This window comes from Oculina patagonica, chromosome 2 (assembly GCF_052425735.1).
Source record: "Oculina patagonica isolate OP01 chromosome 2, crgOcupat, whole genome shotgun sequence".
Lineage (NCBI taxonomy): Eukaryota > Metazoa > Cnidaria > Anthozoa > Scleractinia > Oculinidae > Oculina > Oculina patagonica.
In genome coordinates this window covers 16,488,858-16,511,406 of record NC_135759.1, presented here as the reverse complement: position 1 = coordinate 16,511,406, position 22,549 = coordinate 16,488,858, and the positions used below count along the sequence as shown (strand labels likewise).

Below are 22,549 nucleotides of genomic sequence, written 5' to 3'. Positions count from 1 at the left end.
GGTGTAGAACTCATCGAGGTCATGTGCTTTTGAAAGTTGACTGCTGACCAAATTGTGAATTTTCTTTGGATCGCGGGCTCAAGAAACAGAACAATACATGGCCGTTGAGGGATACGTATATTATCTTCTCGTGCTGATTCGTATACCCGCGCGGCCATACAATATCCTCTATTTATCAAACCGCCTACTTAGCCAATTTAACAAGACTGCTATGTTCCTTTTCATCTTGGACCGGTTTGCCATCGGTAGAACTAAAAATTTCCTTACCTCTTAACTATTAATTCAGTCATGGCAGCTTATTTAAAATTTTATTTCATTCTCGTTATATCTCATAATGAAGCTTCTCTTACCTGTCTTCCAGACTCCGCCATGTCCGCGGCTGGATGAGTTGTCGGTCCACTGCAGCTGATATCAGTTCTTTAAATGCAAAAGACTTGACATTTCCTTTTCATGTATGCGGCGTTTTCTATACTTTCTTCAAGTCCTTCTACAGGGAGCCCAGGCTCACTCGGTCAAAATGGCGGCATCAAAATTATAAGGATTTGTATGAAACTTTATAGGAAAAAATCATATCGAAAGAAAATATAATAAAGAGCTAGTAAAGTTCACATTTTACGTCATATGTTGTCTATGTGAGGCTTCTTGACTGTTCTAAGGCAGTTAAATTCTATTTAAACGATAGTTTTAATTTTAGTTTACTTTTACCCTGTTACCTAAACTAGTAATAGCTGTCACTAAAGTGCCCCTGCTAGCTTAGACATCTGTGATTGTACAAGTGTTCTGATTTATTGTTGTAGAATACATGGATGACTGGAAAACAATTTAGGGTATAAACTGAACGTTCAACTTTTATTGGTAATAGGTTATTCCAGAAAAAATACACACACACCCCGACGGATGGCAAAAGTTTTGATCCCCCCTCCCGCCCGGATTTGCCAGATCGCTGGACCCCCTCCCCTTTCCAAGCTCAAGGACCCCCCTCCCGCCCGGATTTCCATTTTATTTTACAGGCCCTAACTGGAAACAACAGGCAAAAGAAAAGACGGAACATTTCATCCAAAAGATCCTTGTTTTTATAATTTTCAAAACTGGGCTAATATCACGAATTTTTCGGGTCAAATTTCACATTTCAAATCAGATTATTTTGATCGCGCGTGTTACGTTTGAGTGATCTTCGGCACACTCTCCTCGAAAATGCCACTTGCTTTTTCCGAACCACGACAAAAGTACATGACAAGAAATTTGTAAGTCTTTAAAAATTATCTAAATGTAAGAAAAACACAGTGAAAAAAGTCCTTAATGCGCTAATAAAGAAAAACTATAATTTCAGTTGTCGGTGACGAGGCGGCCTCAGAGATTGGTGCATGTTTTTTACTGTTTTTACAAGATCGAGTTCTCGCTGTTTGGACTGTTAGTGTGACATTTACTTGGGCTAGATTGCAGAATACCCCGCCACCATTTTGCATGTCACTGAATCACAAAAGTGCCTATTGTGTCTTTCTTCGTTCTTAAAGCGTTCCAACACATGTAAATGAAAGGGGTTAAAAAAAAAAAAAAAACCAATAAAACAAAAACAAAACAAAAGAACTAACCGTGGGTGCCCCTGATGAAATGGCGGGGTATTCTGCAATCGCTCCTTTACTTGAGCTTATCAATAAAGCTTTTTAAACTACAATAATTTTAAATTTTGTTACCTATTTGGGTCTGTAGGTCAACTGGAACTCTTGCCTTTCTTTCAAGAATTCAAGTTATGTCCACGTTCTTGCTTCCCTAAACTGGTTCACATATATAAGTTATCGTATGGCATGGATTTATAAAGTGGAAGTAGCCAAATAATACACAAATTGTGTATACGCATGTTAGCCAGCAAAACGAGTTCTTGGGTGGCTAAAATAAACAGAAAAGTACAACCTGCAGTCGGCCCAATAGCCTTTCCTTCGCATTTTGTTGCAAAACACGGGCTCGGGTGGCCTGGGTACCGTAAAAATGTTCCAGGCATTGCGTGCTCGGTCGAACGATCGTAAAGTTGTTGTTGTCCATTTAACACGCTGGTTCTTCATGAATAAAAGGACCTATGAAAGGTTAACGTGAAGCATATGAGGTAAGAACACCATAAACTGGAAGACTACAAGATTTCCCAATGCAAACTTCTCCTTTTAAGTGCTAAAACAACTTACCTTCTTTCACACAAGATGGCGGATGAAAGCCAGGCGAGCCTTCCCATGACCACTTTGCGCGCTTTTTCCCATGACCACTTTGCGCTCCTCGATGTTCATTGTTGAGTCGAGATTTGACACGGTATACGGTATAATCTCACCAAAAATTGGACATCATAAAGAGGCATGGATATATACGCGGGGACTCCAAGGATGCCTCCAAGGATGCCTCTGGATGCTCCAAGGATACCCCAGAGTTTGGCCTTAATGCAAGGGTGTACACTTGCGACGCTCGATAAACACCACTGTTTGATAAAAAGTAGCCGAAAATTGCTTTTAATTTGATCCGCTTACATCAAAACTTCGCATGGGCATAGATTCGTAGACCAATTTTTTGACTGCAGCCTGCTTGTCTCCACGATTTAAGAATACGGAACCGAGAGAGAGTGGACGCATTTTTAATTCAGGAGCCTTGCCTTTCACGTGCAGCCTCACGCTATGATTGGGCGTTAGTTGTCAGGGCGACAATACTTTTTGCCCGTTGGGGAGGAAGGCAAACGAGACTGTCGAGGGTGCTCTGCATTACACATGTACACTGGCCCGAGCTCTCACAGGGTGATTTTGCCTCACCTACAAATCTAGACTCACAGGTGTACCATGACGGGATTTTGCGAAAGCACCACAGTTCGAGTCAAGATGGGTTTGTTGACTTGCGCGTCTAACATCGTATGAGTGCACTACGTATATGATGTATGATTTCATATTATAAACAACAAAGAATGACTTGGAGCAAATCTAGAAGTTGTCCTATGTTTGCTTACAGTTCCGACCACAAGAAACTAAAGAATCAAATGCAAATTAAAAACATGATCACTGCGTTTGCATGTGCAAAATGCGTAGCGTGGTTTCCTAAGGCCCGGTTTAGACGTCATATTTTACATGTGCCAAATTTAATTCGGGAATTAAATGCATGTAAAATTCGATGCTAAAATTCGGCAGATTTGAATTAAATGCGACTTCTGCCGCATCTTCGATTTGGGTAGTAGAATATTTGACAGAAGTTCGACAATCCAGTGCTTTATACGTCGAACATTACATGCGGCCGAATTGAATGCATAAGTTGTGCTAATGTAACTATAACAGGGTTTGTGACTGGCGAGTGAGCTTTCATCAGCCCTATGGCATGGACTGTGTTGCTCCAACGCTCAAGCTAAAACTCTCTACTATCGAAATGCATTCGCATCCTGTTTCTCCTTTTGTTTGTGATTGCATCTCTTAAATAAGAGGAATCAAAATCCCAAAACAAGAAACTAAAGGTAGTAGTTAAATTTACACTGAACTGATCGATACTGAAGAAATTTTACTGAAGCCTGGCGACTGTATATTTCAAATATCTACTCGTTTTCATATATATTTTATTTTACAAATACGAAGAGAAGGTGTTCATGATCTGCCATGTTTCTAATATTTTAAAATTAAGCATGAAAGGACTCGAAATGAATATTTTTTACTGTCGGTGTCAGAATTATTCTCTGAGTGCCAGCGCACGCGCACTCGAGCTCGATGTCGTAGTTCACGTTCTCCAAAAACCCAGAATTTGGTCTTTTCACCTGTATCAAGATTTATAACATGCATGCAAATCTATCTTCCTGTTCATTTAGCCTTTCTTTGGCAACGTTCTCATTGCTGAATTAATCGGTACTCAAATGAGTGAAATACATATATACCATGAATACAAGAATACTTCATGTTTTTTAATCCTGGGGTTACACAGCTTTTACACACGCCCACGAGCAGGTGATGAATCCGCACTTTTTGCTTTTCACGCAAAATTGCACTGACGAAGCAGTTTTGACGTAGTCCGCTCGAGCGTCAACATTTCCGCAACACAATCTTGTTTGAATGTAGCCGTGGGGCATGGCGCACATACTGGGTTTTTGTTTGCGTTTGCATTTTTTCACATGCTTTTCAAGCAAAGGTCCATATTCTTGTTTTATTTTAATAGCATCTGTACCTACTTAGCATTACAGCTTGTACAATCATACTGATAAATCACGAAGTAACGAACAAACTAAACTACTGAAAGAGTTCAATCACTCGGAAGGGGTGCCAGCCGCTTCGGTAACAGTAATCTGTCCCATGTGACGTCGGTTGGAGAAGTTGTTATTGCGCGTGCCCATGTAACAGTACTCCCCAGGCTTCGTGATGCGGAAACACGGCGGGTTGCAGGAGGCTGGGGCGTTGTTCAGCTGCGCCTGCAGTGGTTTTGATTTATCCGTGTAACATCCTTTGTTGAGGTGAAGATTCAACTCATCAGCGTTAAAATGATCAACATGGTCGACCACTTCAAGAGGCAAGCTGGAACAAGCTTTTGGTTTGAGAGAACTGCATCCTTCCTTTACCCAACACACGTTGGTGCGATCCGTACCTGAAATGAGATAATTCTAATTAGGCCTTAAGTTCTATACAGTCATGTCCTTAGCTTTAACATTAATTTGCTGAATAACGTGTACTTGAGACCAAGAGGCGGAACAGAATTCGAACATCAATGTATACAATCAATGATTGAATACGTTTAATTTCAGTTAAATATTGATTGAATAAGAGTTACGTTTATGGTTAGGTGAAAGTCAGTGAGTTAAATGGGTGAGCAAGTAAAACTCTAGTCAGCGAGCAGTCTGTTTCGATAACGCCCCCATTCCCTCCTCGTTTTTGTCTACTTACATAATGTTAACTTTTCCGGTCGCGCGAAGGATTTCAGAAACCAAAAAACCGGCCACTCGCAGTCTTGTAAAACTCGACTCAATCTTGAACTTGTTTCGTAAAAAATAGAACCTGTGTTAATTTTATAGTGAGAGCAATGGAGAGTTTTTGACAGGTAGTTGATCATATGACGAGTCGGAATTTTGTCCAGCTCTCACTCCATTAACTATGTACACCTTCGCTCCAATCATTTGAGCTGGTTCTAATATTTTTAAACTCTATTGTTTCCTCAGACTAATAAAAAATAGAGCAATTTAACTTACGTGCTGTTCCTTGTCCATCGTTGTTCGCATTGTTGTTTGAACCTAAAAAATTAAAATAACCGTAAGCCTTGTATTCACACTTTTAGTACGCATTTTCAAAGTATTCAGTCGCGAAATGTAAGAAGGTTTTTTTTGGGGGGAAGGGCAGGGGTCTGGCCTATTGTACTACACCGCGCAAATCATTTTCTGACCCCCTCACCCAAGGAGAACAAGGAAGGAAGCTTAATTCTAGGAAACAGTCTAGTAAGGTAGAAAATGACGAACAATTGTAAATACTCTAAAGAGCGACAAGAAGAAGGAACAACAAGCTGAATGAAAACTCAAATGGAATTTTCACTTAGAAGCTTGGTTTTTTTTCTATTGATGGTTTTATATCCTTTATAATGCAACATAAGCCATACCAATCTCACTAGTCATATTTACAAACAAATGAAGTTGTTCATCTCACCTGACCAGACGAAACACACCACATCATCTGTTGTAACTGAAATGCGTTCAGGAGTGAAGCGATATTCCATGGCTGGATAGGCCTGCACAATGTTTCCTCTCTTTCCCATTCCTCCGATGTAGTAGATGTTGGAATGCTGATATTTCAGAGGAAGGTGATTTCGTGGCTTGAGAATGATAACATGACTTCTGTCCTGGAATGTTCGGCCGACTTGCGCAGTGTTCAAAGCGAGTTGCAGATCAATTTTACCATCAACGGCTTTTGTTTTCGGGTTATTCGTGACGCTGCGAAGGCAAATATAGCCGTATTTTTTTTAAACAAAGGAAAATATGAATAACCATCAATTAGAAACACAAGCTACTCGGATACTTGTGAAGTTTTTGCAACAGAAGACGAATCATGACGTTCCCGCGCACAGAGGCACGGACCCAACTTCGTTCCCAGGGTCTCTGTCTCCCCGCCCCCAAGAGCCCCTTCTCTCGCAGAGAGAAAGACCCTGCGAACGAGGTTGGCACAGACGCTCTACCCGGGGGGGAGGGGGGGGGGTGACTCCCATATTTAAGAGACTGGGGTGGTTGTCGTCACGCTTAGGGGTAGAAATTACAGATTTTAGTCTCACTTAGGGTGTTCAGAATTCCAACATCATGATTTGCCGTCGAGGTCTCTTTTAGGGTTGATATAAAAAAGCCGCCGTCACACTGGGTTGGTGGTCTAGACCGAATAGACAAGAAAATGGTCTCTTTTAGGGGTCAAAAAAGCTTGAACCACTCTCAGATTGGTTTCCTTTAGGGGTTTAATTCAAATTTTCCTTCGGATATCCCCGCCCCTTTCATAGTCTCTCCTGGGACGCTCTACCACGGCTACGGGCCACTTGTGGAAGATTTACATGAATATTACAAGTTTCCCACAGACTGCTAGAATAAGTTATGTCGACATGTAAGAATGTGTGGAAAGAAAAGTTGTTATTTGCTAAGCTCGGTAGTGATATGAAATATATATATATATATTTTTTTACCTATATTACGTACAGCAAGTTGAAGGGGACATGCAAAGTACAGACAGGGAGAGTCATCGGTTTTCGCTTACTTTTTATTATTGCTGGCATCAAATTCACGTGGAACGTCATCAGTGGTGATGTTGTATCTGCACAGAAAAAAAAAATAATGTTTTACGTGTTTTTTTCAAAGTAATGATGCATTCTCGTACCTCGAGTCTTCGTCCCTTGACCGCGGGTCAAAGGGAACGAAGACCCTGGGTACGAGGATGGACGCCATCTTTCTTTTTAGCGGTCAGGCATGCGCAATTAAACCGGAAGTCTGATATTTTCAGACTTCCAATCGGAACATTCCAGGCTCGCTCGTTTCCTGACCGCGGGTAAAAGGGAACGAATACCCTGGGTACGAGGATGAGTAATGATGATGACGGTATTCTGATCATGCGCAGTATTGTCTACCTCAGTTAATCATAAACTGAAGTTTAGCAAACAAAGAAAAAATGTCGGAAAACAAGATCACTGGTCAGTTGAGCAATTATTGAAACGGTTAGCACAAAAGATTGTTATTTAACTTACAGGTCAATAGCTTGCATGCTTCTACCTTAGGCTTCCGCGAAGGCTTGATGAATTGCCATATTTTGTTTTACCTCGTCTAATAGTCGCTTAGTAAGATTGGCTTTAAGATTGACTTTGGCTTACGTGACTCCCGACACGAGGAGAAATTTAAACATGTCAGGGTGGACCACCAAACTCTTACAAAATTAAGCAGTTTATAGCTTCTACTGTTGACCGAATCTGCAGGTAAGTTGCAGTTCTCATCTTAAATAACCAAATTTAGTATATACTACACGAGTGAATAGTGGATTTCGCGCGTGCTGATTGGTTAACTCGGAGGTGATTAGCAAAGTACTATTCATCTCCGACCAGCTAAAGAGAAACAAACTGCCTTCGCACGTCGCATTGTTTACCGAAAGTGACGTTTTAGTTCGCTATTTATTCAACTTGTGTGGTATATACTAAATCAATTATTCACCTCAGTGTCGGTAAATGTGGTGCATATTTACCTCCACTTCGGTGAATAATTGTTAACTAATTTTACCTTAACAAACACATTAACAAGCGCACATTTGACGAGAATTAAAAAAATAATCAACTTATGTACACTGCGATGTAAAACCAAACTCTCGAAACCAAAATGACAAGCACTGGGAAGAAGTGAGTGAGGAGATTTAATATGTTGATGAGAGTAAACACTTTCACTAACCTTATCCGCAACACGCAACGTTGAGTGGTGTTGGTTGGGAAACAAGGAACCTTCCACTTGTACGACGAAAACTTGCCCTCCATGTTCATTCCGTTGTGGTTAACGACAGTGGATGGTGCGTAGATTATATCAGGGGGTTTGTGAAGGAGAACAAACTGTACCTTTCCGTCAGCTCCTTGTGATAGCTTGTGTGGCTCGTATGGTAAGCCTCTTGCCAGCTTCATCTCACCCACGTTGTGACATGTGCTCAACACTCCAGCGGTTTTCTCTACATAGTTAGTGATGAATTTGGTCCACCTCCCTCCAGCGGCTCTACAAGACTCCGCGGTGATGTGTTTAGCAACGCATTTGTCGGCGAGAACGTTTTGGTTGTTTAGTGGACAGTTTGCATGACCTGCTAGTTTGCTTGGCATAATACACATGTCTAAATATAAAAATACAAGAGAAAATTGTTTAGTCGCAGACAATAGAGCGGTTTTCACTTGAGTATCGAAAGCAATTCGCATTTGCTTTGGTTTTCTATTACTGCACTCAATGATTGCTCTAAAAAATTGCGCCACTTTCTCAATCATCCAATCAAATTAAAACCAAAACCAATTGTGACTCGCTCACGCACGTTTTCCGCCTTTCGAACCGGCTAAATTCATTTTCTCTGCGTTTGGATTGGATCACTGGATTGTGTGTGTCCTTTGTGATTTACCAGAGTGGTTACTTTGGTTTTGGTTTTTCGATACTCGATTGAAAACTGTTTTAACATCAGTCCAATCAGAACTCAACCTAAGAACGTAACGGTACGTAGTAAGCGCAGAAAAAATTAACGCAAACAATGCAAATCACGATTGCATTGTCTTATCAGACTCGTTCCCAGTCCCTACTTATTCGGTCTCAAAGGTGATGAAAGACTGGGGAGAAATGAAATGGAGGTTGCGGGGCAGGGTGGGAAGGGCGTCCGGCCTTCCCTTGATGCAATGCGTTCTAGTCAAAACCGTCTCGGGAGCGACTGGGAAGGAGTCTGAGAAACAACACTGTTGACATATGACAAAAAGCTCAAATTTAAACTTACATTGATACCCATAATGAGGACTGTTGACGTGTTTTTTCATTAAATCCTCGGTCTTTTTATTACTGACCATGATAGCAATGTCTTTCCACGGAGAGGGGCCCCAGTAAGGATAGTAATCGCGTTCCTCGGGGACTTCCAAGCCCCTCCTTGTTCCTGCAGGGTTTTGTCGCGTGTAAATCGGCAGATCGCCTTTGAGTTGTTGATCAGCGGTAAATAAACCTGTGGCATCAATCAATTAATCAATCAATCAATCAATCAATCAATCAATCAAATTAATTTACCCTCGGTGCTGACGGGGGGACTGACTAGGCCCCTGAAAAAAATATGCTAATATCGGCGAGAAAATAAATCATAAATATATAAATATAAAAAGAAAAATAAATTTATTTTTACATGAGCAAAATGCGTTGAGTTGGAGCTGAAGTTGCATTACAAAGAGTGCGATCCATAAAGAGCCTGCAACGTTTATTTAGACAATGCTATACGCGTAAATTTATTTTGTCCACACGTACCCCATTGCCTCTACTCTCACCTTTATTTCTTTCTCTGCGGAAATACGCCTGATAGTAGTTGGCTGGCTCGTGAAGTCCACGGTCGTGTCTAATGTAGGCATTCTCCCTCGCTCCGTTTGCAAAAGCCTGGGTGGTAAGCGTCTGACCGTTACGAATCGTATGATATTCAAACTCGTTGAACACATTATTGGTAGCCATCTTGCCTTCGGGATACGGCTGACACATGTACTGTAAGATAACTTGTGTTTCCACTCTGTCGTCTGTCTTTGGGCCGGTCCCGTGTTGATTTGTCCACATGATTTCTACTTCAGATTTGGCCTTTGCGTCGCATCCACTCATGTAAAACTCCTAACAAATTGCAAATAATACAATTACTAAATGAACAAAAATAAAGAAACAAACAAACAAGCAAGCAATCAATCAACTAACATAAACAAATGAATAGCGACAAGTAAATGTGATATATAGAGCAGTTTTCACTTAAGTGTCAAAAGTAATTTGTGTTTGCTTTGGTTTTGCATTGCTACGCTTAGTGATTGGTTTAAAAATCTCGCGCCAGTTTCTCAGCCAATCAGAAGTAAAACGAAAACCAATCGTGACTCGCTTGCGCACGTTTTCCCGTATTTTGTGCCAGCTACACCTATTTGCTTTGAGTTTTGATTGGTTTACTGGATTGGTTAGAGTGATTACTTTGCTTTTGGTTTTACGACACTCTAGAAAACTGATTTATAAGCAAATCAAAAAGAAGGTATTAACAATATCTCGGCTTACCATTGGTAGCTGATTGAACTCCGGAATATTGTCGCCAGGGTTATAATAATGTTTGTCTCCAACGTTGTACCCAGCCTTGCCGTTGTTCTAGAAGGAAAGAAAAGGAATCAATTATGGGAACATTTGCAGCATATTGCTGTCTCGAAAGTCGCTGCAACATGTCGCGGGGACAAGTTGCAGCAACATGTTGTCTCGTGCAACATGGTGCATTTCTGTGACAATCTTTGCTGCTGCAACAGAATTTTGCCCTGCGATCAGTCGCACGAATTCAAACCAGTTTGAAATTGTGCGACTGATCGCAGCGACAAAATGAGCGAAAGCAGCGTTGTCGCAGTGTGTGCACACTTCTGCGACAATTCGCTTCGACAAAATATGAATTAACCAATGATAGAGCGTCATTTATTTTCGCCATATTGAATTGGAAAACTAGTGCCCCCTGTGCACCGCACAAGCGCCTTGTCGCAGCGACTTGTTTTGAAGCAGTACACACGGCGCGTGTTGTCGCACTGGAGATCTTCGCTGCGACTTGTCGCCTAGTGTGTGTCGACCTGTATTGTATTGATTGCGCGCCCGTGGTCGTGTAATTCCGGTGGCACACCAAGACATTGCAAAAACAAAGATTTCTTCCAACCCAGCCCGTGCCATAAATTTTTTCGCACTTTTTAGATGGGGTATGAAATTGCTCCGAGTGTGTATGTAATGGCTTCATACCTGCGAATCAAACAACCTCGCTGCGTTCTTGACGTTGTCTAGGTTCCCGTTCAAACGGTTATTGGATCCATGTGGAAAATGCATGTACATATCTGACATGCAAGACTTTATAAGTACAGCCAGGAGACAGCTCCAAACGAAAATGGTCCTCATGTTCTGTTTCAACACAAAAGAACAAACTGTAAGCTAATTTACGAAAAAAGCTTTGCGGGCAAGTGCACAAAGGTCTGATGTAGCACACTTAATGACATTGACTGTAGGAAAGCGAAGCTGTGGGTTTCGTGATAACCTCACCTTTTCTTACCGGCCTAACTTACCCTTCCTCTAACTTCAGAGCTTTAAATTTAGGAAACTATATTGTAATTAACGTGGAACCTATCAAATCAACACGACATTCGTACATATGCAAGAGAGCCCTTTTAAATATACTACTTACCTCTGTGAAGCCTTTTTGCTCGCCACTCGGATAGCAAAAGCTTGGATAATAAAAACTTAGAAAACTGCAACCTATAAGCTGGTGGGTTGATCTCGCGTCAAGTTGATCCTTAAATGGCTATAAAGGGCTTTTATAGCAAGTTCCGCATAATTATATTCCGACACTCTGTGAAGGAATTTGAAAGCAGACAAAAGTGATAATTGACACATATTCATCGAAGTGGCGGTAAATGTCTGAGGTTATTTACCAAACCGAAAACCAGCAGGTAAATATATCCATTGCTCTTTACTCATACCAAAGATGAATTGAAAATTGACTTCAGCTTTTATGCATCTGTCCTGTTATCGATGACAAATTGCGTCATAATATTATCAAAATAGCTACTTTGACAATATAATGACGCAATTCACCTTCGATAAAAAATAAACGGAAAAGGAAAGGCAATATGTTTTTTTGCAATGTCAAAAAAATACAAAAAGACAAAGAACAAACAAACAAAATTTTCATTGAACAAGCGTACGTGGACGTCTGATGAGAGCAAAGGCCAGGGTACGTGGGAACCTGAATTTCATTTTCCTAAAACGATTCAGAGAACGTGACGACTTAAAATAAGTACAATAACTCGCAAGTAAATGACGTTAGTAGAATGTCTTTGACCAACCCCTGCCAATTAAATAGCAGAGCTGCACGTAGGACTGAAATATCTGATCTCAAGTCCGCTAAGTTTACCAACATAAATTCAAAAACTACTGTAAATTCGCTCGTTTAGTTCATTACTATTCTAAGTAGTTTTTTGCCTATTTAATAATTTGTTCTTTTGTTTTGTGCTGTAAATATCCTGTTCGTTTTCTTTATCAGGCAAAATAAAATGGTTGTTGTTGTTTTCAACCTTGGGTTTTCTCGATTAAATACGAATTTTTTGGCATTGTTGTTCAGCTAGACGCAGTTGCCCTCTCTGTATATTTACACTGATAGCGTTCGATCAAACATTAGTTATACCACACAGTTATATGAACACACGTGCCATTATCACAGACGGGAAGTTCTAACACACTCATGGTAAACAAGACATGCCAGTATCACACACGGGAAGTTCTAAGCGGGTATGTGCATGTTTCTGCATGGATTCGTGGTTTTCGGGGTTTCCAGCTCTTTTTACAGTAATAGGGTACAAGTACTTATGCCGAATTTGTTATATCTTTCTAAGTGACATGATCGTAAAGAGTGTAAAAACGTACGCGAATCTGACACCCTTCTTATCCTCTCTATAACATTCTGCTCGCAAAGAATTCGTTCAAACATTAGTTAAATATGACATCATGCTCTTTGTAAAGAAGGCACGTATATTGATAAAACTGTCTTCATTTAGTCAGCAAATTAAACATATCACCTAATTAACAGTGCCGTAGCAACTGACGGTAAAATAAGTGAAGGGGCACGCGAGCGCCAGAAGCGCGAGCCGCTATTGGGGTCTGGGGGCATGCCCCCTCAGAAAATTTTGAAATCTAGAAGCTTGGAAATGCTATTTCCAGCGTTCTCCAAGAGCTATTTGTGATTTACGCATATCGCGAATTATTTACTTCCTACACTGTCTCAGCAAGCCACTGAAGAGAGTATAACACTTGCAACGTTAATTGCAAAAATAGAAAATCGACTAGCCCTGTCTCTGATCTTGAAACCAGCAAATGTTTCACCTTTCAGAGTCATCATAGTACGTTCTGGCCTTAATTTCTGGTTTGTTTTAGTTTTTGGCCGTTTAACATTGTTGTGCATCACCCTACGTACGTTAAAAAAAAAATGAAAAGAACTACAAATGTTATTGTTTCAAACCTTTCGGGAGATAAAATTTTATTTTCAACATTTTATACAGGTCTGTTTTTCCTTTTTGGGAAAAAAACTGGGGGGGCACGGCCCCCCCCCGGCCCCTCCCCTTGCTACGGCACTGATTAATGAAGGGAGAACACACATATGGTCCATACGGCTTAAATGAAAAGATGGAGGGTGGAAGATAAAAAATAACATGGCTAAGACTAAATTTTGTATTACATTATACCTGGAAAAAAGTGGAGCAACCAAACTTAAAGGGACGTCGTCACGAGAAGCCTTCTAAGTTTTTTGTGTTAACTATGCTAGAACATGTTAGGGTACACTTACTGATCAACAAAACTATCTTTCATTATTCAAAATTATAAGAAAGCCATAAATGCATTCTCTGAGATGTGAATAAACTAATCAATGGTTTTAATGTGATTTCCTTCCAAGGAAGTACTGTCAAACTTGAAAACGTTGGCCCGACACTTTCAAGATTTAGGCAGCTTCTTTCTATCCTTCCATGGCCACACCACATTTTCATGACTAGTACAGTACAGTACGTTTTAGCAAGACCAGGCCACTATTAGTAAATTTCTTATTAATACAAACACCTCCACTGGATTTTTAAGTAGCATCAAATCACGGTGTCACTGCCCCTTAAAGTTTATGTTAGGAAGAATTGTCTAGAGTAGCCGCCATATTCGAAAAAACAAAACTCTGCATAATATCATGGGGAGGGTTACACGAACAGATCAATAAGCTACTGAGGGTGTATTTCGCGCGATGGCATCACAACAAAGGGGAAACTGCGGCAAAGAATTGAACGAGGGCGGGGCTTTACTTAACATTATTACCGCATACAATCACGCAACAAAAAACTACTAGCTTCACAAGCTGGCAAATCTAAATCAATGAGTCCGCTGAATGGCGAGATTCAGAGAAATAACAAGAGGCCAGGCAATAAAGAGCGAAGTTCTTGGGAAGAGGAATATCAATTAGTGTATATAGTAGTCTGTTTAGCTAGATTTAAGTTCTTAGAACTGTGTTGAAATGAGCCATGTAAAAACGCAAACCAAAAATCGAAAAAAGGAACGAAAGACGACAGTGAACAAGGGAAAGCCTGTCAACTTTTTGCTCAACAATTCTCTACCACACACTTCACTGCCCAAAGACAACAATGATAAAATAAATCTGATTATCATGTACGCAAAAATGAAGGCAACTTCAAGCAAGAGTACAGATTTCATCTTTTATTTAGTAGGAGTAGCCAAATGTAAACACGGTTATACACGCGTATAGTATCTTCTACAACATCAAACATTAAAGTGATTTAATGCCTCGCATGTAAAGTTATCTTACACGTAACCTAGGTAACAGTAACATTTTGAATCCAAACACCTCGAAGTTTGCCAAAAATACTGCACCGCGTGTCGTCATTTGAACTATCTTCTTGTGCGGTGATTGGAAATGTAAAAAATGTAATTATATTTCCGAGCCAGAAATACGGCTGCTTCACAGACTAGAAACAAACTTTAAGTTTTTTATATTTCCAGATAAAAACTACAACAACAAAATGTCGTTTCTTTGTTTCTTGTTTTATTTTCAAAGCAAGAGCCCATAGTATTACAACTTATACTACATACACCATCAAGTAATGAACGAATTCAACTCCTAACATGCAGCGCTAACGTTTGGCTGACTGAGCCTGAGAAGCCTGGGTAACAGTGATCTGTCCCATGTGACGTCGGTTGGAGAAGTTGTTATTGCGCGTGCTCATGTAACAGTACTCCCCAGGCTTCGTGATGCGGAAACACGGCGGGTTGCAGGAGGCTGGGGCGTTGTTCAGCTGAGCCTGCAGGTTGGTAACGTTACCGCTGTAACATCCTGTGTTCAGGTGAAGATTCAACTTCTCAGCATTGAAAACATCAGCCTGGTCAACCACTTCAAGAGGCAAGCTGGAACAAGCTTTTGGTTTGAGAGAACTGCATCCTTCCTTTACCCAACACACGTTTGTTCTGTCCGAGCCTGACAAATTATAAAAAAAAATCAGGGAAAATGTTAACTGTATATCAAGGGGGCAGCAAAATTGTTTTTTTTTACTATACTTTATATTTTGCCTGTGAAGTTAACATTAAAATCTCGTACAAAGGCGCAAAACTGAGCCTGCGGTTCTCTCTGTTTGGTCAGAGGAATTCTAACTGAGGTTGATGCATTCGTGGTAACTTCTGTGAGCAGGGTTTTCTATGAAGTCCATGGAAAGCAGCGCAGATCCTGTACACAAAATCATACTTTTCAATCGTCTTATCCCCTTCCCGGGGGGTAAGACGATCAACAGAAGAAAACTACTTATAGAAAAGAACGTCTTTTTAATTACGTTCTTTTTATCTTAAAAGATTAAAAATACTTACGCGCTTGACCTTCTCCAGCATAATTTGGATTATTGTTTGAACCTGTGGAGATGAAAATACGTTTTTAAACTGAGTTCCTATCGCTATTATGCTGCTTGCAATAAGTCTTAAGTTGTTCAAAATTGTTGAAATCAGTTGTCTTATACGTAAAAGCAAAGTTATTTTAGGTGTCTGGAGTTAGATTTTTGTGCTGTTTTCTGAAATGACTGTTTTGAAGGCTCGTGTAAATAAATGGGTGTATGAACGTTAAAATGTTCGGTTAGGAACAAGGATTCGTGACTTGTTATATCAGTGTTTAGTTTTGTTTCTAAAAGGATTGTCAGTGTCTTTAGAAATGCCAAGTTCCACAGAGTTCGTTACTAATACGGGATAAAATTTATAGTCAGCTGTTGCCACAAGGCCTGTTTGTTTATATAGAAGTTTTTTTGGCACTGTAACATAACATGGCCGCGCACTGATACCCAGAGTGCCACAGACTCACCAGACCAGGCGAAGCACAGGACATCATCTGTTGTAACTGAAATGCGTTCAGGAGTGAAGCGATATTCCATGGCTGGATAAGTCTGCACAATATTTCCTCTCTTTCCCATTCCTCCAATGTAAATGATTTTGGAATTCTTGAATCGGCTAGGCAGTAAGGTTCTTGGCTTCAAGTAGAACACGTGAGTTCTGTCCTGGAATGTACGAGCAAGTTGAGCTGTGTTCAATGCCAGTTGAAGCTTGGTTTTACCATCCGTGGCCAGTGTTGTTGGGTCGTTCTTCACACTGAGAAAGCAATTATTTAAGGTAGCTCTCATTAATTCAGATAGGACAATTCTGTCCAATTTGTCGTTTTAGCTATATCCGTGTATAAAAGCGACATCTACATTAAAAAAGTTAGGTCTCTCTATCTATCTGCCTAATATTTTGTCTTTATCATGGATGTATAGTTGTTAAAGGCCTGATCCCCTCCATTCCCCTCCCCGGGAATAGAAGAGGATATTTTCGGCTTGGTAAATATCCTTTGATCGCTAAGTAACATGCCTGCTTCACATCTTTGTTTTGTTCCCAGTGTCGTTCCCAAAAGCGTCTGCAAGAGAGTCTCGCCCCAGTTTTCTTCTCGCTTCAAAGTGGCGAATGAGCGAATGAGAGTTGAAAACATTTGTGTTTCTTCTCTCAGTTTCTCGGCACATATTTACAAAATACACTTAGTTTCTACCTTCAATACTTACGCGTCATTATCTGAGGCATCAAAACTCCTTGGTGCATCGTCTGTTGTAATGTTGTATCTAGGAATAAAATAACAAGCAGGATTTAGTCATGAGACAGTAAGCTACCGCATGATTGGTTAATTTAACGTGTGACATCATTAATTAGGACACACATAACCGCTAAATACAGTTTGACCTTTGGCGGTTTAAAAATGGCTAACCCCTTGTGAAGAAATTTTTGAATACAAAGCTTCATCAACAACAGTGGGAAAGAATTCCACGACCATATATAACGATTCGAATTCACAAAACACTAAAAATTTAGAGAAGAATTGTTTGTTTACCTGCAAAAAATCTAGGAAGTTGTTTATAACCCTTTCAGTCCTTCAACTCGCTAACTCCCGAGCTCCCTAAAGGTTTCTTTTCCATGACGTAAAGTATTACTTGGCAACATTATTTTGTTCATACGTGATCGTTTAACGTGGCACAGCCACACGAACCTTTCCGGAGGGGACTAGAGCCCAGACTTCTAATCTTCTAAACTCACCTTATTCTCAATACGCATCGCTGAATGATGTTGGAGGGAAAGTAAGGAATCTTCCATGTGTACGAGGAGAACTTGCCTTCCATGTTCATTCCATTATGATTGACAACAGTAGAAGGTGCATAGATTACCTCAGGAGGGTCTGCTACGACAAGATCTTCTTCGCTCCCTTCTGTACCTTGTGTGATGAGATGGGGCTCGTATGCCACGCCTCTGACAGTCTGAAATTTGTTGGCACATGCGCTATCTGAGATATCCAAGAGCTTTTCCTTGAAGTCTGTTTTCACTTTCACCCAGCTTCCTCCGCCAATTTCGCAAGATTCCTTGGTGATGAAGCTGGCCACACATTTTTGAGCTCGCCTGCTGCGGGCAGGTATTTTTGGACAGCGTTGTTGTCCAGCGAGACCATTGTTCATGATGCAGAACCCTTCAATGAAACGAGATCGCATTTAATCTGCTGCCCTGTAGGACATGATTCTAGCTACTTGGCTGAGGAAAGTCTTTCTTGTCCCTTCGCGTGTGGGATTTTCGAGCGATACGTGAAATCCACACGCGAAAGAGTTCGACTGAAATACACGGGTGAGAACAACCTCGTTCCCAGGGTCTCTCCCCCTCAGAGCGGTGGGGCAGGGAGAGAGAGAGACCCTGGGATCGAGGTTGGGGTGGGAACTCGAGACGAGACTGGAATGAAAGAGGAAATCTTTCTTTCCCCTTTCTCACCCTGGACTTCCACACGTAGACATCGTTCATAGGAAAATAGAGAATGCTCGTTCATTGGCAAACTTACCCTTTTCGGAGTGATCAGTACTGTTCACATGATCCTTCATCAGTTTCTCTGTATCGTTATTACTGACCATAATAGCAATGTCCTTCCACGGGGTGGGTCCCCAGTAGGGATAGTAATCGCGCTCCTCTGGTACTTCTAAGCCCCTTCTGTTACCGTTTGCATTCTGTCTTGTGTGCCTCGTGGAGCCTCCCGTAAGATTTTGATCAGCGGTGAACAAACCTATGTAATGGTTGAATTACAGGGAAGCAGTGTTAAAATGAAACATAAGACCAAAGATACTAATCGATATGTCCACTGAGGATCGAAAGTCGAACGAGGTTCTAATTTCTTTTTCACAAAATTGTTTTTCATTGCTGTTGTTTTGTGGAGTTTGAGATTAGTCGAGTAAGTCGACTCTAAAACTTCGAGGACGGAAATTGCAAACCTAAAACCTCACTAAAAACTAAATTTACGCTTATCCCGGATTAACTATAATAATCGTCCTTTGCACAACTGGGCCCTGTTCTATATACAGTTTTTGAAATATCTGAAATCTCTGTAACCGCGGAGTTGGCTGTAGACAGACATTTAGACCTGTTCTAACAATAATTGGTTAGACCAAACACCAACACTGTTCTGCGGCGTCGTAATGATTGTTGTAATTGCTGTAGGGTATGTGTGTTTGCTTTGAGATTTTAAAACTGTAAAACGTTTATAGGCACAGTAAAGATCAGCTCAGTGATTGCGTTCGTTAAAGATTCACCAGAATAACTAATAAACCTTGAAATTATTTTGATATTTTTCTACTGTCACTCTTAAAGCTGATTTCCAGTCCGTACTGCGCAGACTCGGTAGTTGTTTTCGTTTTTGTTTTGAATTCGTTGAAACGTGACACTTCGGTGACAGCATTACGGTTCGTTTCGTTCAAGAATTCCCGATGAGCTGAAACGTCGGTATGAAATAGCGTCAAGGTATTTCTACTCGTTATTATTTGTTCTGCAAGGATATCTGGCGTTAATAATGAAGAAAAAGGTAAGTTAATTTGTCACGCAATTTTTAGTTTTGCTTGTAAACATTCCTTCGTGTGAGGCTCACATTAACATTGCAGCCGAGATTGCGCAGTTCGGACTGGAAATTATCTTTAATCTGATATTCTGTTTCTAGCTGTCACCCTATCTTACCTTTGTTTCGTTCTCTGCGCATGTAAGCGTTGTAGTATTCCTTGGGCTCGTGCAGTCCGCGATCTTTTTTAATTAACCGATCCTCTCGTTCGTTTAACCTGAAAGGCTGTGTGTTGCGGTTTCCTCCATTACGTATAGTATGCAGAAGAAAGTCTTGATTGACATCTGTCACTTTACCGCTAGGGTAAGCCTGGCACATGTACTGTAAGATAACTTGTGATTCCACTCTGTCGTCTGTCTTTGGGCCGGTCCCGTGTTGATTTGTCCACATGATTTCCAATTCAGTTTGGGCATCTTTCTCACAGCCGCTCATGAAAAATTCCTTTGAATCAAGAAATAAACCATTTTCATTTGAATTTGGCGGGGAGTAGTTTGTTCTCTTCCCCCTTGGTTTCGGGTTTGCTCTGCTCTCTGAATTGTTAAAAAACCCCTCGGAGATATCGATTTTAACCAATCAGGAACAAGGTTTATGTACGTTTTCCCTTTATTGCTTCGAATTCTGATTAGTTCAGCAAATTATTTGTATTGGTTGTGATCATGTAATGTATCAACCACGAGCGACAGTGTTTCACCGGGATATCCAAACACCGAGAAGAGAGTTGAAAATACTACGCGCACTAAGTGGAGCATTTTTGACGATTGAAAATTGAGGTGCTTGCAAATGGATAGCCGATGAAAAACTGTCTCGAGAGTTCGATATATTTACTCAATCGAAACAAAAACTACGGAGTAAACGGATAAATATAATCATCGTAAAAAACTGAATCTATGCTAATTAAGGTTGAGTATCCAAACCTCCTTCGCGGTTATGATTTTCTTTGTTTTAACTTGATGAATTATTTTAATAATAATTTAAAATAAAAATAAAAAGCAAAATAAGTTCGAGAATCACTATACCTGACTGGGCTGACTGCCTCGATTTTAGTTTGGCGAAACTCATTCAGCCAAAAAGGTAATAAATAGTTATTACCGACCAAGTGCATAAGGTCAAGACATTAAAATATTGGCTGAGTTTTTTTCCCTTTGTTCAAAGTGAACCGTGACTTAGTCGATTTCCACATGTGAACAAAGAAAAAAGAACACAAGGGCAATATTGGCCGGAAAAAGGTTGGTCAAAAAGATTTTTATAATTTTCCACACACGCTTGAAAAGGTTGTCTTACGCCGGAGATTTGTCCGCAAAAAAAGAAAAGGTCTCGATCGGCGTCTCCGGCAAGCAACAAGTGATTCAGATTGCACTTAAACTTCATCTGAACTTCAGTCGGAGCAGAACTGATAGATAACAAAAATTATGTATGACCGCGCCGAGGCTGTTCTTGCTTTGCAAGGGCACAGAAAACGTAAGTCTTGTATTATCTTAAAGAGGCTTACCAGCGGGCGTTGCCTTGTTTCCGGTATATTTTCTCCAGTATTGTTACTGCCGCTGTCTCCAACATTGTACCCGGCTTTACCATTGTTCTACGGAATATAGGAATAAATTTGGTTTAACCCCACTGAATAGCCGCAACAACAGCAATAACAGAAATAGCAACAACAGAAACAACAGCAGCAGTAACAGCAAAAATAACAACAACAACAACAACAACAACAACAAAAAACAACAAAAGCGCAACAATAAGAACAACAACAACGACAAGCTAACAACACAACGACGGCAACGGCAGCAGCAGCAACAACAAAAACCACAACAACAACAACAACAACAACAACAACAACAACAACAACAACAACAGCAACACTGAATAGCAGCAACCGACAAAAGCAAGAAGTTACAACCGGACAGCAACAACAAACTTTCTTTTATTTTACTGAAGAGGAAATAGAATGCAAAACAAAAATGTGGTTCGAACGTACCTGAGAGTCGAAGAGCCTTCTAGCATTTCTCACATTAACCCGGTTCCCGTTCAGTCTGTTGTTGCTACCCGGTGGGTAGTGGAAGTATATGTCCGCAGCACAGAGATGAAACAGAACTGACAACAAGCCCAAAGTAAATATGGCCTTCATATCTCTATGTGTACAAAAGTTAAATAAAGATATAGGAAGATATATTAGTTCACTGCGACTTATACCTTTTAAAAAGAGTTATGAATGGCAAATGAACCCCGTGTTACGGCCTCTTCATTTTTGCGGCCACATTTTTTGGCCCCAAGAACGGCTAAGTCAGTCACTTTCTTTATTTTTAAAAACCCTCTCTAATACTGGTTATGTGGACCGAATCTATCAACGATGTCCAAATTTTTATTTCCAGTTTAAATTGCGGTGAAACTAGGCCCTAGAATGCGCTGCTGTCCGCATCAAGTACATTTGCCCGTCTTGCACTGAACACGAACGAGGTTATTGCAAAATTTGGAGATCTCTAAAAAGGGCCATCCGAAAATAGAAGATTTTTAATACAAATATATCAATATATATCAATCAAAATCATACTACTATTTCCCGATTCAAAATAACTATAATACATTTTTAACAATCCTACACTCAATAGACCAGCAGGCATGTATAAGAAAAAAGTTTTGATAGCGACGCATGGTGGGCATTAAAACCCCGAGTTATGAAATCTTAAGCTTATAATCATACCGATTTTTCTCCTTTAGTCGATATGTGGTAACTTATAATTATTTCTCAACAGTATAGAATGATAAATTCAGAATTTTATACTTGCCTTTCCCTCTTCAGTGACTGAAAGTGATTTTCACTCTTCACTGGCCGTGCAAACAAATCTACCGCCGCAGTGTGGCAAGAGGTTTATAATGCAACCGTACTTATTTCCAATTCACTTACAGATCGTGACAGCAAAGCGGGAATGAGTTTTTCATCTCAACTGATAAAATATCATTGACACTTGTCGAGAAGATTCCGCGGTTTTAATTTATAAATTCATGAGTTTTTCCCACAGAACTGTGCGGCAGAATAAGTCGGAGCTCTTAATACAAGATTCACGTCAACAGAATTTCCGGTTACTAAAGTTTGAGTTACGGTAACTTTGTTTCTGAATTCGTTTTATTGAACCGTGCGACCAAAGATAATATAAGGTTATTTTAACAATCTTCTTTCCGTTTCTTGTGCCGGCTTAAGGTATATCACGATTTGAACGCAAAACTAAAGGATTTTTTTCACGATGAGCAAACTTTGCCGGTCTTGTATTTGCCTTTCTGTCGCTAACCACGCAAAAGCGCCTTTGCAATGCTTCCCGATATCGGATTCAATACAAGTGGTTCAGTATTACCGGTACATATTGACGCTTTTATATATTCTGTCTTGTCGTGTT

General features: G+C 40.4%; 2 protein-coding genes across 2 annotated transcripts; both read right to left on the bottom strand.

Annotated features, from left to right (window-relative positions):
* Positions 1-4,135: 4,135 nt before the first annotated feature.
* Positions 4,136-11,527, bottom strand: LOC144643192 (protein DD3-3-like). The gene is made up of 10 exons (XM_078502375.1): positions 11,382-11,527; positions 10,946-11,101; positions 10,235-10,321; positions 9,484-9,811; positions 8,952-9,170; positions 7,889-8,312; positions 6,717-6,773; positions 5,631-5,914; positions 5,183-5,224; positions 4,136-4,584 (listed from the first exon to the last, which is right to left on the bottom strand). Exons 2-10 carry the CDS (start codon positions 11,096-11,098, stop codon positions 4,250-4,252), a joined length of 1,929 nt encoding a protein of 642 aa, XP_078358501.1. The 5' UTR covers positions 11,099-11,101; positions 11,382-11,527; the 3' UTR covers positions 4,136-4,249.
* Positions 11,528-14,767: 3,240 nt separating this feature from the next.
* LOC144643193 (protein DD3-3-like) lies at positions 14,768-22,130 on the bottom strand. The gene is made up of 10 exons (XM_078502376.1): positions 21,944-22,130; positions 21,136-21,289; positions 20,653-20,739; positions 19,283-19,604; positions 18,123-18,341; positions 17,339-17,762; positions 16,813-16,869; positions 16,083-16,366; positions 15,602-15,643; positions 14,768-15,218 (listed from the first exon to the last, which is right to left on the bottom strand). The coding sequence occupies exons 2-10, from the start codon at positions 21,283-21,285 to the stop codon at positions 14,878-14,880; spliced, it is 1,926 nt and encodes a 641-aa protein (XP_078358502.1). The 5' UTR covers positions 21,286-21,289; positions 21,944-22,130; the 3' UTR covers positions 14,768-14,877.
* Between the last annotated feature and the right edge of the window lie 419 nt (positions 22,131-22,549).